The 15,621-nt window shown below is 46.1% G+C and overlaps 3 protein-coding genes across 4 annotated transcripts; 1 reads left to right on the forward strand and 2 right to left on the reverse strand.

Annotated features, from left to right (window-relative positions):
- Positions 1 to 2,899: 2,899 nt before the first annotated feature.
- LOC114152546 (uncharacterized) lies at positions 2,900 to 7,514 on the reverse strand. Of its 2 annotated transcripts, XR_003597143.1 has the most exons (3): positions 6,844 to 7,514; positions 4,265 to 4,374; positions 2,911 to 3,159 (listed from the first exon to the last, which is right to left on the reverse strand). XR_003597143.1 is itself a non-coding variant. In XM_028030470.1 (2 exons), the coding sequence occupies exons 1-2, from the start codon at positions 4,663 to 4,665 to the stop codon at positions 2,949 to 2,951; spliced, it is 612 nt and encodes a 203-aa protein (XP_027886271.1). In that variant the 5' UTR covers positions 4,666 to 4,707; the 3' UTR covers positions 2,900 to 2,948. The 2 variants fall into 2 exon arrangements, 1 of the variants encoding a protein (XP_027886271.1); XM_028030470.1 differs by lacking the exon at positions 6,844 to 7,514 and having other exon boundaries at positions 2,900 to 3,159; positions 4,265 to 4,707.
- Positions 7,515 to 9,449: 1,935 nt separating this feature from the next.
- LOC114136788 (trifunctional purine biosynthetic protein adenosine-3-like) lies at positions 9,450 to 14,486 on the forward strand. The gene is made up of 5 exons (XM_028005070.1): positions 9,450 to 10,068; positions 10,252 to 10,338; positions 10,403 to 10,544; positions 14,031 to 14,146; positions 14,219 to 14,486. Exons 1-5 carry the CDS (start codon positions 9,994 to 9,996, stop codon positions 14,408 to 14,410), a joined length of 612 nt encoding a protein of 203 aa, XP_027860871.1. The 5' UTR covers positions 9,450 to 9,993; the 3' UTR covers positions 14,411 to 14,486.
- LOC114136795 (methyltransferase N6AMT1-like) lies at positions 14,303 to 15,443 on the reverse strand. The gene is made up of 5 exons (XM_028005082.1): positions 15,153 to 15,443; positions 14,907 to 14,990; positions 14,697 to 14,838; positions 14,510 to 14,628; positions 14,303 to 14,391 (listed from the first exon to the last, which is right to left on the reverse strand). The coding sequence occupies exons 1-4, from the start codon at positions 15,261 to 15,263 to the stop codon at positions 14,513 to 14,515; spliced, it is 453 nt and encodes a 150-aa protein (XP_027860883.1). The 5' UTR covers positions 15,264 to 15,443; the 3' UTR covers positions 14,303 to 14,391; positions 14,510 to 14,512.
- Between the last annotated feature and the right edge of the window lie 178 nt (positions 15,444 to 15,621).

Below are 15,621 nucleotides of genomic sequence, written 5' to 3' on the forward strand. Positions count from 1 at the left end.
TTCTTGGAGGGCCAGACGTTTCTTTCTCTCAGCCTGTATGTCAGCTACAAATGCCTCCCGGCTGAGGAGGTGGGCCACCTTTAACTCCTCACAGTCTTGTTGCAAGTTCTTCTTCTTCATGTACTTCACATCGTTGTGAGCCTTGGAAGCAATGACCGCAGCGTTAAGGACTGCTGGATCGCTGAACTTCTCTAGTCTCTCAAGTTCCCTTTTTGCCTCCTTGGCCTGGTTGATAAACGTTTCTTTGAGAGCTTTCTGCTTTTTTAACTGGAGTTTCGTCTCTTCCAGCTCAGGCTCCAGGTGGGCCAGTTTCTGGTTGTCTTCAACCCTCCCGGCTCTCTCCATTTCCAGGGCGTAGCTGAGTTCTTGGATTTCCCCATGAAAGATTCTCGGGTGTGCAGGAGCGAAGCTGCCTTGGGGGTTTTGCTGGCCTCCCGTTCTCGCCTGGGGCATTTTGTTCATTTTGTTGCAGTATTGCTGAAATAAGTGAAACATTTCTCCTCAATACAATCACTAAAGTTGTCGATTGGTAAACTACCTAAAAGAGCTTTGCGCACGTCTGAACTGGTCAGTGATATTGCAAGCAATGAAAAATATGCAGAATTGTGTTGCATACAATTCTGCAGTTGATGACATCACAGACTGCATCGCCAGTGACATCACAGTCTTCCTTTGCTGGCGGTGTGACATCATTCCACCACCAAATATCTCACTATTTATTGTTGTTTACATTCAAAATAGTCCAGGATTCACTCGTTTTTATCCCAAATATCAGGGCATCAAACTCATTTCCATTTTGGGCCAAAACCTGAATGTTCATACAGGGCCTGTTGCACCAGATCGTACTGATAAAAACCAATTCAGTTGTTAAAATATCAATAAATAGGTATTTCAGCATCAATAATTCTTAAAATAACAAAATATTGAACATCTTTTCACACTAATCAGTCCGTCCAGGATTGCTTTTGTGGTTTTCTGCAATCATCACAGATTTTGTGGCGCTAATTTAGAAATATCTGTAAGGAATTTTTACGATATTTGAGCTAATGGTCACTCACCCAAGCTAGGCAGAGAGAGGGGAGCCCCTCACGCAACCCCAAGTAGAGGGAGAGACCCCAGGGTCTCTCTCTCTCTCTCTCTCCAGGCACGAGGCTTGAACCCGGGGCAACTGGGCCACATGCACAGTCTCAAACCACTGTGCCACCAGAGCACCCAACAAATGAGTCGCTCAAACGTATACAAATACTACAGCATTTTTCACATAAGATCTAAAAGGCATGACCTGGTCTCGAACCCATGGTGCATGTGTCCAAGGCACAGACGCTATCCGTTGTGCCGACCGAGCGACTGAAAACTGATCGGTTCAAATTTGTACAACTACCGCTAAGCAGACTTTGCTTACAAAATTATTATAACGGGTCACAAGCTGGACTCGAACACAGGATTCATGTGTCCAAAGCGCAAACGCTATCCGTTGTGCCGACCGAGCGACTGAAAACTGATCGATTCGAACTTGTACAAGTACCGCTAAGCCCATTTTGCTTACAATATAATGATAACGGGTAACGAGCCGGACTCGAACAAAGGACTCATGTGTCCAAAGCGCAAACGCTATCCGTTGTGCCGACCGAGCGACTGAAAACTGATCGATTCGAACTTGTACAAGTACCGCTAAGCCCATTTTGCTTACAATATAATGATAACGGGTAACGAGCCGGACTCGAACAAAGGATTCATGTGTCCAAAGCGCAAACGCTATCCGTTGTGCCGACCGAGCGACTGAAAACTGATCGATTCGAACTTGTACAAGTACCGCTAAGCCCATTTTGCTTACAATATAATGATAACGGGTAACGAGCCGGACTCGAACAAAGGATTCATGTGTCCAAAGCGCAAACGCTATCCGTTGTGCCGACCGAGCGACTGAAAACTGATCGATTCGAACTTGTACAAGTACCGCTAAGCCCATTTTGCTTACAATATAATGATAACGGGTAACGAGCCGGACTCGAACAAAGGACTCATGTGTCCAAAGCGCAAACGCTATCCGTTGTGCCGACCGAGCGACTGAAAACTGATCGATTCGAACTTGTACAAGTACCGCTAAGCCCATTTTGCTTACAAAATAATGATAACGGGTAACGAGCCGGACTCGAACAAAGGACTCATGTGTCCAAAGCGCAAACGCTATCCGTTGTGCCGACCGAGCGACTGAAAACTGATCGATTCGAACTTGTACAAGTACCGCTAAGCCCATTTTGCTTACAATATAATGATAACGGGTAACGAGCCGGACTCGAACAAAGGACTCATGTGTCCAAAGCGCAAACGCTATCCGTTGTGCCGACCGAGCGACTGAAAACTGATCGATTCGAACTTGTACAAGTACCGCTAAGCCCATTTTGCTTACAAAATAATGATAGCGGGTAACGAGCCGGACTCGAACAAAGGACTCATGTGTCCAAAGCGCAAACGCTATCCGTTGTGCCGACCGAGCGACTGAAAACTGATCGATTCGAACTTGTACAAGTACCGCTGAGCGGATTTTGCTTACAAAATTATGATAACGGGTCACGAGCTATCCGTTGTGCCGACCAAGCGACTGACAACTAATGCCTTCAAACTTCTACAAATACCACTACATAGGTTTGGCTTTTCATCTTTTAAATTGTGTTAGTGATATCAAAATTACTTGTGTAAAGTAATGTTAGAGAATTGTTAATGTAGAGTGCTTCCTTTTCTAGCAGACTGTTGTGTGTCCCCTGCACAGGAACTACCAGGTGTGAATGAGAAGCTGTACATTGTTGTCCTTGTCAAATAAACAAACATATGAAATATGACTGAAATGTGTCTTTGTTGACCTGTCATTTTCAATTTGGATCTGTAGTTAGGTGTAAAGCACATGTTTTTATGCTAAAGTTACACAAGACTTTATCTCAAAATACTTACTATTTTGGGCCCGTGCAGCGACCGGTCTTCTGGCCCGAATGGGCTTCGGCACAGGCTGCAAGTCTCCTTCGGTGATATACTGGAAATCGTCTGCGGTTGCGGTGCCGAGTTTCTCCGAAACGTCCTCTAAAGCGGCCAAAACTTCCTGTGAAAGACCAGGAAGCGCTGCTCGAATGGCATCGTGGATGTCCTTTTGTGTATCCGTCGTATCTGTTGAAATACAGAAAACTAAAAAAAGGTTGATCTCTGAACCGTTAATATCAAGCCTTTACGCTGCCAAAACACTGTGCTTTAATGGTACAAACCGATTCCCATCTTTTATGTAAGATGATAATGGCCACGTGTCAATCGGTTTACTAATGCGCCTGCATTCTAATCTTCTTCTTTCATCCTTTACAAAGTACATGTGGTAGCGTGGAAGAAATTCTCCACGATACACTCTCATCAGAACATGAAGTGCAGATTCATCCTTCACCAATGTAAGGATGAGTTCAACAAACTCCAGCGACTCATCATTCCTACTGACTACTAATTGGCCCTTCTTGTACGTTATTCCATTATACTGCACGTCTGTGGGAGTCATTGTATCCTCACTGTAAAGTTCTAAATAAAATGGTGAGCCATCTTTTATTTGCAAGGTTGGGAGAGTCACTGTTCCAGCAGAAAGAAAGGCCTGTAACATTTGATGTCTCTCTGAAAGAGTCAAACACAGATGTTTGAAGTTTTTCAGTTGTCTGGCACATCTTTTGAAGTAACTATGTTTGCTCTCGAACCGCATGGTCCGGAGCCCGATGAGTGGACCGCATTTCGGAATTGGCCCTGGATAGTGCTGTAAATAATGATGTTTAGGTCTCGCTGCGTTATCTGGAAACAATACCTTCCTGGTTTCCAAATATTCCCGGATGAGAACATTCAAATATGCAACCTGAGGATTGGAAATTTGCTGAGCACAAATCAGGTCAACAATATCCTTAAGCTGCAATGTTAATATCATCTTGTGAATCCTGCACCTTATCACCAATTAACAGAGGCAACAGTCTCAAGAAATTCCAGTTTTGTACTGCTTGTCCACTGAGTTTCAGTGCTTTTGGAGTGACGGCACAAGGTTTGGAACAAGCATCTGTTGCTTTGTATTTGAATTGTCTGATGCGCCTGTTCAAAATTGTGTATGTCAGCCATTTCTTTTTGGACAATCGTGTATTTGAGATAAAGGGCGACATCGTATGAGAGGACACCCTCGAAGATGTCACGGCCAAGACAAGGGGGCGTGCCTGGTGAACAAACATTAAAGTTCTCTAAAGTATTAAACACTGACCTGAACTTAGTCCCCTGTACTTCTGTCACATCCTCTCTTTCCAGCTGTTTAGTGGCAGATCGATACGTTTCCGGAGTCCGCTCTGGTCCGATGATAGCTGGATTTTCACTCTGAAATTCAGACCGAGTAATCAGACAATATCTGCAGAAGTACTGAGATGTACTGACATTTTCCGTAAAACCCCCGATGCGGCGAGAGCCCGGGTTGTCTCCGGCAATGCGATACGGTGCTCCTTTCGCGACTGATTCATCTGCCATAGTTATCCCATTCTCCTCTAGTATTTTCAAGTCAGTCAACAGTTCTGAAAAAACTCTGGAATGGCCAAATTCCTTGAAATCCTTCTCTCTACACAACAAGACCGACTGCATATGATCGGTATTTGATCGGACATGGGGTGGCATATGGAGTAGAGAAAAGTAAACGGCAAAGATCTTGTGCTTTTTTTTTGCAGATCCCAATGGGTTCACAACTTCAAATGCATCTTGATAGAGAACCAGCTTGAGAGATTTTTGGTTTTCTTGAAACAATACGTTGGACGTAAAGACCTTACCGTCGTCACGGTCGGAGAGAACGTCGGCTTTTGAAACGCCGTGAGCCATCGTTAGGCCCTGCCGATATTTGGAATCTAACATGCCTTTTAACTAGGCCTGTCCCGATAAACGATAAATCAATTAATCGTACGATAAATTAAAACTATCCACGTCATTTCAATTATCGGCATTATCCTTTTTCTCTTTCTGTTGATGACACCGAATGAAAAAAGGCTCAACTCCGGTGCTCTCCACTGACCCTCCTTTCTCATTTCCTCAGTGTAAAGCCCAGCGCACACGACACGATCTTAGAGCTGTCTGCCGATTGTCGGCCCATTTTCAAAACCTGACAGACCACACATTAGCCGACAGAAATCCTAGGTATAACGGTTCGATCGGGTTCGTTCCTGCCGTGTGGTGTCCAACAATGGGCACAAAATAATGGCTACAAGTCCAATGAACTAATTTTAAAACCAGGCATTAATCAATGCTTTACTGCAATCTACCTGCAATGCATGTGGCTAGTGTCAGCGTAAAGTCCTGACTGAATGAAAATCATTAGGAATTAGAAAGAGAGACATACAGAGACTGAACCGCCTCATCTGCAGAGCTGGCTCCGTGGTCGGTGTGAGCCTGGAGTCTGTGGAGACGGTGGTGGAACAGAGGACACTGTCTAAACTCAGTCTAATTTTGGAGAACACCAGTCATCCTCTGTACACTGTTTTCTCCAACCAGAGGAGCTCCTTCAGTGACAGGTTCCTCTCACTGGGTTGTTCAACCGAGAGGATTAAAAACTCCTTTGTCCCACGGGCCATTAGGCTTTACAATGCTGCTATTTGTGGGGGAGGAGGGAGACGGGGTAGCTTTTAACATATTTAAGCACTTTTACTAGACTTCTTTTAGTGGGAATGTATTTATTTATTATATTCTTCTATCTTGTATGGTTGTCTCCAGATGTACGATTTTAATGTTGTGTGGATGTGAATTAATGTGTGAGCAACAGATAACCTTAATTTCCCTATGGGATTAATAAAGTTTAACCTAACCTAACCTGTTTACGTCACGTTAACGAAGAACAGCTGAAAAGTTACCGGGTTTATCAACTGCGGTAGCAATTTCGCTCCAACTCCTCCTCTTGTCAGTTCGATATCCTTTGCACGTTGAATAAACATTAATGTTGTTTCCACATATCATCTCCGATGTCCGCTGGACTTCGGGTTGCGCCGTGTCAGCTGTTTGGGATTCCCAGACGTAATTTCCCCTCAGAAAGCACGAGGAGAATCCGCGCTTTCTGATTGGCTGCCTGTCACATTCAACAGGCTGCGTTAAGATCCCAGTCGGGAAAAACCCCTGATTTGGATCGGAGCGGCAACGACGATCTACCGTAACACACCACACAATCTTAGAAAGACCAACGTTTCAAGATTGTTGTATGGGGAAAAATAGGAGCAAAAAATAGCACTTGCAGCACTCTGAGTATCTTCATTACTTGTTTCACAAATCACATTTTCCAAATAATTTGTATGTTTCCTGGAGATGTGAGAGGTAAAGGAAGATTTCACACGAAACACAGAGGCGCACCCTTTCACAGGGCAAGTTACTTGGCGCCCCTCCACTATTATGCTCCTTCAAGTGAACAACCAAAGCTTTTATCCCTTCACACTGCCATTTACAAAGTGGAACTGTGCATTTTAATTTCGTTAAACTTGTGTCCAGAGCAACTCTTGGCATGCTATTATGATGACGATAGAAGTGAACACACTTGAACATACGCCTCGGTTCGTTGCGATGCAGTTTGCGATGGAGAACAAAGGCTTTAACAGATTTAACTGTTTCTGCACACAGGTTGCATGAATACATCTTAAATATATTACTTCGATGGATAGCTTACAGCGATGGCGATACAAAACGGATGTAAGCAATAGCTTTGTGGAGAGGCTAACTTTCCACAACTTCTTTTTCTCCTCGTTTCCCCTGAAATGTCTTTTCAACCAACCGAATGCAACTCAAACTATTTGTTTTCTGAAATGTTCCGCAATATTTCCTTACCTGAGAACGAGAGCCGATCAGACGGAGAAGGTTGGATGATGAAGTCTCTGCACAATCTGAGCGGAATAGCTGGACAAAAACGCCAACCACCGAGTGCGACGGGTCCTCAAATGCAGCGCGCTGATCGGTCCGCTCAAATCCACCGCTTCCAAAGTTCCGCCAGAACTCAAGTTCGCCTGTCCGCGCGGACCAGGTGCAGTGGCCCCATTAATTAAGACTGACTACAGGCTGCCTGCCAGGTCTACAGGCAGGAAACTTGACTTACATGACTTTTGCTAAACCGAATAAATTATATTACAATATAGACTACAAATATCTCTAAAACATTTTCTGTGACTGAGTACAGATTATTTTAATTTATTTGTTAATGAAAAAAATCCAATATTGGCAACAAGATAATTTACAGTACAGAACATTTCGTGGAAAGATATTTAATTTCCATAATTCCATTCAAAAAGTCAAACTTTAATAGATTCCAGATTCAGGACCCACAACTTAAGACGATTGCAAGTATTTGTTTATTTTTACATAATTTAGGCTATCAGGAGAATTAAATGCAAAGGTTACAGCGCTACTACAATTTTTGTTTTCATTTCCACAACAGTATGCATATTGAACAGTTTTGAACTGTATACTTTAGATTAATTATAAATGTAAAAATTACGATATACACTGCTAGAAAAATTATAGTTTATTTTTGTAATTGCCACAGCAGTATGCATATTGAACAGTTTTGAACTGTATACTTTATAATTATTGAATACAAAAACTACGGTATACATTGCTAGAAAAATTACGGTATGTTTCTGTAATTGTCACAACAATTTGCATTTTTAACAGCTACTAACTATATTAAAGATGAGTGCAAAAACTACAGTATGTATTACTAGAAAAATTACAGCATATTACTGTTAAAAGTATTACAAGACTTTTTTTAACAGCAGGGCAATGTAAATTTTCTGATAACCCCCCCCCCCCCCCCCCCCAGTAAAAATGACATTTTTTCCTAATTATCTTATTTACGGTAATTACTTGTTAAAGAAACAGTCTAAAACTGATTTCCAATTTATGGTTTTAAATTTTTATGGTTTACTTTATTTAACTGTAAAATTTACGGATATTTTTGACAGTGTAGGAAGAAAGCAATGTTCATAGTATGGTTTTATTTTCGTCTGAAATAACACTTTGTCTTTTCTAGCTGTCATGGTAACTCAAAGCGGAAAAAAAGAGCCGCATTTGCGCATGCGGTTGTGACGTCAGCGCGGCAGGTGCAAAGAGCCCACTGTAATAAACAAAGATGATTTTCTTTTTGTTCCTCTACCGCCCTCTTGTGGTCGCAGCTGATAATGATCCATCTAGCACGCAAATGCTAAGATGACGTTCGGCGTCCAAACAACAATGAGAAGACTCATGGATGAAAAAGCCAAATTTCAGCACAAATTTTAAACATTATTCAATACACAACTTGTTGTTTCTATATTCTGTTTCACATCTTTCAGAAAGTAACCGATAATAATAACTAAATGTCTATAATACTTGTGGTTTTCTTTACATAAGTTCTAAACAAATCAAATCATAAAAACGCTGATGACCGCTGACCGCTTCTGTACTCAGAAGCTGAGTTGATGCTTCCGAGTACGATTCGCATATTTAAAAGCGAATCGTGTCCAATTTCCAGCACCGGGCTCACTTATAGAAGTGAGGATTTTTCTGTTCTAATTTGAAAATGAAATGAGAAAAGAACTGGGAACAAAAACAAGATAAGAAAAAAAAACACAGAAGGTGCAACAAACCTTCAGCAGCCTCATCTTGTTTATGTCAGCTAATGACGTCATCATTTACAATAACAAATAGCCCATAAAAGCATCACTTGGACCCAGAGTCTACCTGACTTTTGTCAATTGAGTTGTTCTACATTAAATCCACAGTCCATTTCTTATTCTGTATACCATCTGAGGCCCGATTGTTATCCTGACCGTATGGGTCCGATTTGAAGTGATGTTATTTATTATTTAGCGTTTGGTGAAATATGCATTTTCATATCAGTCAGGTAATTATAAACCCTGTATTGTTAACTATTACATCATAAATATACCATATATGATGCAGTTTTTTCCTATTTCTCTCTTTAATGACACACTTCCACCCCTCCTAGATGAATTAGATGAATCGGTTCATTTCTACAGCAGGTAGAGATAAGAGAGAACCAGCAGGACACTGACCAGCCAATCGGATGTTCTCCTGACTGAGAAAGTGGGATAATATCTCATCTCTGCGGTAAGTTGGGTTTTTAAAGCTCTTCGTAGCCTCTTAAAACATCCTGATGAAAAATGAATCAAACCTACTTTAGACAACTGAGAATCAACAACCAGACAGTCAAGACATAATATGTTAGATATCACTGTTTTAAATTTGTTTTAAATTTAGGTGGGTTTCCTTTTTTTTAAAAGAAAAAAAGGAAAACTAGAAAGAAAATGTATTTATAATAAAGCAGATGTTGAGTTTTTCTAATAAATGAAACCTGGACTCTGAAAACACTGATATAAAGGTCTAATAAAAACACAAGATATTTATTAAGTTTTGTTGTTACAGGAGCAATGAAGAAATATTTTAGTAAACAATTATATGGTTTCATTTCAAAGGTTAAGTTTTAATGTTTTAAAACTTTCCTCTGACAACTCCTGATAGTTTTTTATGTTTTCTAAACTCTAAGTGTTTAGAAACGCTAACATGTTGTACATATGTGTAACTACTGTATGTAGTTGTAAATAATTGTCTCAGAGCTGAATCCTCTTTGGTTCTGATTGGTCCATTCAGAGAGAAACCAGCCGCTGAGCTGCAGTAGCGTCGAGGTCCAGTTCTCCCAGTGCAGTAGTTCAATCAGCCACTAGAGGGCGCCGGACGACTCCAGCTCCTCGTGGTTCTTCTTCAGCTGATTTTCTGCAGGTTTTCTGCTTTCTTGGGTTGATAAACAGGAAGTCTGAGGATGGCAGCTTCACCTTCATCGTCCTCCTTTTCCTCAGCTGCAGCATCAGTGATCCTAGAGGTCCAGTTCATCTCCTGCTGATGCTTCCAGTTCTTCTGGGTTTCTGCTGCTCAGCTTCTGATCTGCTTCACTGACAGCTTCAACTTTTCTGTCTGGACCAACAGATGATTGATTTGCTGCTGGAAACGGTGATGGTGCAGCAGATCCTGCAGGGGGCGCTCTGGGGCCTCAGTGTTCAGGTCGATTACAGTCACATCTCCCAGACTCCTGAAACTATTGGTTCCTTCCTGAAATGATTTCCTGCAATAAAATGTTGGCTGGCAATGACCTGAACACTGAGCAAAACCTGAAAAAGTTCAAATCTGACCTACAGTTTTACAGCTCAACTCATGACAATAAAGGTGTTTGTTGTCACCTGAAAGGGGGAGGAGCCTAAGGTGTTGGTGGTTTCAAACAGACCTGGAGCTCAGGGTCTGAAGAGAGCAGCGCTGGCCGGCATCCAGACCAGGGTAGGTTAGGATTCATCCTAATTAATGTGAAGTTTTACTCATCTCTGTTTTTGTCTTCCAACAGGTTGTGGATCACAAGCTGTATGGCAGCAGAGCTGAGTTTGATGCCACCATTGACCTTCTCCTTAAAGAGTTTGGAGTGGAACTGGTCTGCCTTGCTGGTTTCATGAGGATCCTGACTGGGATCTTTGTGAAAAAATGGCATGGTAAAAGTCTGTTCATGTGTAAAGTTTTATTGTGTTTAAAAATAAAATGTCTCCTCCATGGGCTGCCACCTTATCGTGGTGGAGGGGTTTGAGTGCCCCAATGAACCTAGGAGCTATGCTGTCTGGGGCTTCATGCCCCTGGTAGGGTCACCCAAGGCAGACAGGTCCTAGGTGAGGGACCAGACAAAGTGCAGCCTGAAGACCCCAATGATGAGTAAAAACATTGGACTTGGCGTTCCCTCGCCCGGACGCGGGTCACCGGGGCCCCACTCTGGAGCCAGGCCTGGAGGGGGGGCACGATGGCGAGCGTCTGGTGGCCGGGCTTTTACCCATGGAGCCCGGCCGGGCTCAGCCCGAAGAGGAAACATGGGCCCCCCCTCCCATGGGCCCACCACCCGTGGGAGGGGCCATAGGGGTCGGGTGCACTGTGTGATGGGTGGCGGCCAAGGGAGGGGACCCTGGCGGTCCGATCCTCGGTTGCAGAAACTGGCTCTTGGGACGTGGAATGTCACCTCTCTGGTGGGGAAGGAGCCGGAGCTAGTGCGTGAGGTCGAGAGGTTCCGGCTAGAAATAGTCGGTCTCACCTCGACGCATGGCTCTGGTTCTGGAACCAGTCTCCTTGACAGGGGCTGGACATACTTCCACTCTGGAGTTGCCCAGGGAGAGAGACGTCGGGCAGGAGTGGGCATACTTGTTGCTCCCCATCTCGGCGCCTGTACGTTGGGGTTCACCCCGGTGAACGAGAGGGTAGCATCCCTCCGCCTATGGGTGGGGGGACGGGTTCTGACTGTCGTTTGTGCTTACGGGCCGAACGACAGTTCAGATTACCCACCCTTTTTGGAGTCCTTAGAGGGGGTACTGGAGAGTGCTCCTCCTGGGGACTCCCTTGTTCTGCTGGGGGACTTCAACGCTCACGTGGGCAACGACAGTGAGACCTGGAGGGGCGTGGTTGGGAGGAACGGCCCGCCCGACCTGAACTCGAGCGGTGTTCTGTTGCTGGACTTCTGTGCTCGACATGGATTGTCCATAACGAACACCATGTTCAAGCATAAGGGTGTCCATATGTGCACTTGGCACCAGGACACCCTAGGCCGCAGTTCGATGATCGACTTTGTCATCGTTTCATCGGATCTGCGGCCGTATGTCTTGGACACTCGGGTGAAGAGAGGTGCGGAGCTGTCCACTGACCACTACCTGGTGGTGAGTTGGCTCCGGTGGTGGGGGCGAAAGCCGGTCAGACCTGGCAGGCCCAAACGTGTTGTGAGGGTCTGCTGGGAACGTCTGGCGGAATCCCCTGTGAGACGGAGCTTTAACTCCCATCTCCGGCAAAACTTCGAACACGTCCCGGGGGAGGTGGGGGACATGGAGTCTGAGTGGACCGTGTTCCGTGCCTCCATTGTCGAGGCGGCCGAATCGGAGCTGTGGCCGCAAGGTTGTCGGTGCCTGTCGCGGCGGCAACCCTCGAACCCGTTGGTGGACACCTTCGGTGAGGGATGCCGTCAGGCTGAAGAAGGAGTCCTATCGGGCCTTTTTGGCCTGTGGGACTCCGGAAGCAGCTGATGGGTACCGGCGGGCGAAGCGGCATGCGGCTCGGGCGGTTGCTGAGGCAAAAACTCGGGCGTGGGAGGAGTTTGGAGAGGCCATGGAGAAAGACTTCCGCACGGCTTCGAGGCGATTCTGGTCCGCCATCCGGCGTCTCAGGGGGGGGAAGCGGTGCAGCACCAACACTGTTTATAGTGGGGATGGTGTGCTGCTGACCTCTACTCGGGACGTTGTGGGTCCGGTGGGCAGAGTACTTCGAAGACCTCCTCAATCCCACCAACATGCCTTCCACTGAGGAAGCGGAGCCTGGGGACTCTGGGTTGGGCTCTCCAATCTCTGGGGGCGAGGTTCGCCGAGGTGGTTAAAAAGCTCCTCGGTGGCAAGGCCCCGGGGGTGGATGAGATCCGCCCGGAGTTCCTTAAGGCTCTGGATGTTGTAGGGTTGTGTTGGTTGACGCGACTCTGCAATATCGCATGGACATCGGGGGCAGTTCCCCTGGATTGGCAGACTGGGGTGGTGGTCCCCCTGTTCAAAAAGGGGGACCGGAGGGTGTGCTCCAATTATAGAGGGGTCACACTCTTAAGCCTCCCTGGCAAGGTCTATTCAGGGGTCCTGGAGAGGAGGGTCCGTCGGATAGTCGAACCTCGGATTCAGGAAGAGCAGTGTGGTTTTCGTCCTGGTCGTGGAACACCGGACCAGCTCTACACCCTCGGCAGGGTCCTGGAGGGTGCATGGGAGTTCGCCCAACCAGTCTACATGTGTTTTGTGGACTTGGAGAAGGCGTTCGACCGTGTCCCTCGGGGAGCCCTGTGGGGGGTTCTCCGGGAGTATGGGGTACCGGGCCCTTTGATACGGGCTGTCAGGTCCCTGTATGACCGGTGTCAGAGTCTGGTCCGCATTGCCGGCAGTAAGTCGGGCTCGTTTCCGGTGGGAGTTGGACTCCGCCAGGGCTGCCCTTTGTCACCGATTCTGTTCATCACTTTTATGGACAGAATTTCTAGGCGCAGCCAAGGTGTTGAGGGGATCCGATTTGGTGGCCTTAGGATCTCATCTCTGCTTTTCGCAGACGATGTGGTCCTTTTGGCTTCATCGGATCGTGATCTGCAGCTCTCGCTGGAGCGGTTCGCAGCCGAGTGTGAAGCGGCCGGGATGGGGATAAGTGCCTCCAAATCCGAGGCCATGGTCTTGAGCCGGAAAAGGGTAGAGTGCCTTCTCCGGGTCAGGGGGGGTGTCCTGCCCCAAGTGGAGGAGTTTAAGTATCTCGGGATCTTGTTCACGAATGGGGGAGGAAGGGAGCGGGAGATCGACAGGCGGATTGGCGCAGCGTCTGCTGTCAAGCGGGCGCTGTACCGGTCCGTCGTGGTGAAGAGAGAGCTGAGCCAAAAAACGAAGCTCTCGATTTACCGGTCGATCTACGTTCCCACCCTCATCTATGGTCATGAGCTTTGGGTCATGACCGAAAGAACGAGATCGCGGATACAAGCGGCCGAAATGGGTTTTCTCCGTAGGGTGGCTGGGCTCTCCCTTAGAGATAGGGTGAGAAGCTCAGTCATCCGGGAGGGACTCAGAGTAGAGCCGCTGCTCCTTCACATCGAGAGGAGCCAGTTGAGGTGGCTTGGGCATCTGGTCAGGATGCCTCCTGGACGCCTCCCTGGTGAGGTGTTCCGGGCACGTCCCACCGGGAGGAGGCCCCGGGGAAGACCCAGGACACGCTGGAGAGACTATGTCTCTCGGCTGGCCTGGGAACGCCTCGGGATTCCCCCGGAAGAGCTGGAAGAAGTGGCCGGGGAGAGGGAAGTCTGGGCCTCCCTTCTGAAGCTGCTACCCCCGCGACCCGACCTCGGATAAGCGGAGGAAGATGGATGGATGGATGGATGAAAAATAAAATGTATTTTTGTGCTGGTTTTTTCTTTTGTACCCAAGTAACTGTAACTTTAACTTTAGGGAGGCTCCTCAACATTCATCCCTCCCTGCTGCCTTCATTCAAAGGGGTCAATGCCCAGCAACAGGCTCTCCAGGCCAGAGTGCTGATAACTGGGTGCACCGTCCACTTTGTAGCTGTAAGTGTTGCGCTAACACATATAAAGCTCATCAAATAAATCCACACAATAAAAGTTCTTCTGTTCTTCTAGGAAGAGGTTGATGCAGGCGCCGTCGTGGTCCAGGAAGCCGTTCCGGTGTTGGTTGGAGACACAGAGGAAAGTCTGTCAGCCAGAATCAGGGAGGCTGAGCACAAAGCGTTCCCTAAAGCTCTGGAGCTGGTGGCCAGTGGAGCGGTGCAACTGGGACCAGATGGAAACATAGTCTGGAAGCAAAAGCGTTGAAATGTCTCTACTAATGCATGTCTGACTAATGATCAGAAACCATAGTTTACAATAAAGTACATCACTGTCAATTGTACTCCTTACATTTAGGACTCTTACCCGTCACCTCTGCTGGTTTCTATGGAAACGCAGGACCGACAACCTCTCCTTCCCAGCTCTGGTTGACAGGCGGGTCTCTCCTTCCAGCCCAAACTGGCTCATTAAACTGATAATCTCCTCTGTGGGGAAACAAAGCCTTTAGTTTCTCATTAGGATTAGTTTTTGCATCATAAGCTATTCTACTGACCTGGCTTGTTCTCGGCGATGGTGACGAGGTAAAACAGGCCTTTACTGGAGAGCAGCTGAGGAACCAGAGGGAGGAACCTGTCGGTGACCCGTCTGCCTCGCTCTCCTCCGGCCCACGCCGCCTCTACACCTCTGCTGCCCACCTGAACGGTTCGACAGGTCATTAGATACTCATCTAAGAATTTATCTATCTAGCTACATACATACATACCTCTTCTGATGGAGTGACCACATATGGAGGATTGAAGAGGACGACGTCCACCTTCCCACTAAGCCTTGGCAAAAGACTCTGCACCTGCAAAACAGAGATCATGTTACTATTTCAAACATTACTAATTGCTTCCTTGGACTTACAATGACACTGTGTAACTCTTTCCTTCATAATGCTTTGCTAAAGTCACACTTTCATTAAAAAACATATGCATAAACTTCTGGAACTTTTCTCCGTGATCTGTACCAGGTCTGTGATGACGGGCTGCAGGGCGACCCGGTTACAGCAGGCGGTTCTGGCTGTGCACTGAGCTGCAGCTGGATTCACGTCGGTGCAGCTGCAAGTCACAAATAACATTAGAAGAGAGCTGGTTTGACTTTACTGTCATCATGCAGCACTGCTTACTTTTTTAGTGAGTTTCTACATTGCACATCTTCAGTTTTTGTAATGACGTTCTTTTCTGAAGCAAACCATCATACTATGTCATTCTTTATCTGCATTAAGAACATGGCACTGTCTCTTCAATGATTCCTATCAAAGTAGGCTTCATTTCACAAAATAATCTCCATATTCTTAAAGAGCAGATTATGCTCTAACATACTTTAGTGTTACAAGATTAATACGTAGCTCTTCCTGAAACCTTTTCTGGTTATTCTTACTCTATTTGAGGAATTTCTTTTTATTTACTACATGTATTGATAACAGAGTGAAGTGA

Source organism: Xiphophorus couchianus, chromosome 2 (assembly GCF_001444195.1).
Source record: "Xiphophorus couchianus chromosome 2, X_couchianus-1.0, whole genome shotgun sequence".
NCBI classification, from domain to species: Eukaryota; Metazoa; Chordata; class Actinopteri; order Cyprinodontiformes; family Poeciliidae; genus Xiphophorus; species Xiphophorus couchianus.

What these genes read in the sequence shown, in the direction of transcription:
- LOC114152546 (XM_028030470.1), bottom strand. Translation starts at nt 4,665, where the DNA reads ATGCCACCCCATGTCCGATCAAATACCGATCATATGCAGTCGGTCTTG. An exon ending in GTACAGGGGACTAAGTTCAG is followed by an intron (nt 3,160 to 4,264) that starts GTCAGTGTTTAA and finishes GTATTTCAACAG; the next exon opens with ATACGACGGATACACAAAAG.
- LOC114136788 (XM_028005070.1), top strand. Translation starts at nt 9,994, where the DNA reads ATGATTGATTTGCTGCTGGAAACGGTGATGGTGCAGCAGATCCTGCAG. An exon ending in TGGCCGGCATCCAGACCAGG is followed by an intron (nt 10,339 to 10,402) that starts GTAGGTTAGGAT and finishes GTCTTCCAACAG; the next exon opens with GTTGTGGATCACAAGCTGTA. An exon ending in CTTTGTGAAAAAATGGCATG is followed by an intron (nt 10,545 to 14,030) that starts GTAAAAGTCTGT and finishes CTTTAACTTTAG; the next exon opens with GGAGGCTCCTCAACATTCAT.
- LOC114136795 (XM_028005082.1), bottom strand. Translation starts at nt 15,263, where the DNA reads ATGTTATTTGTGACTTGCAGCTGCACCGACGTGAATCCAGCTGCAGCT. An exon ending in TGGTCACTCCATCAGAAGAG is followed by an intron (nt 14,839 to 14,906) that starts GTATGTATGTAT and finishes CGAACCGTTCAG; the next exon opens with GTGGGCAGCAGAGGTGTAGA. An exon ending in CATCGCCGAGAACAAGCCAG is followed by an intron (nt 14,629 to 14,696) that starts GTCAGTAGAATA and finishes GTTTCCCCACAG; the next exon opens with AGGAGATTATCAGTTTAATG.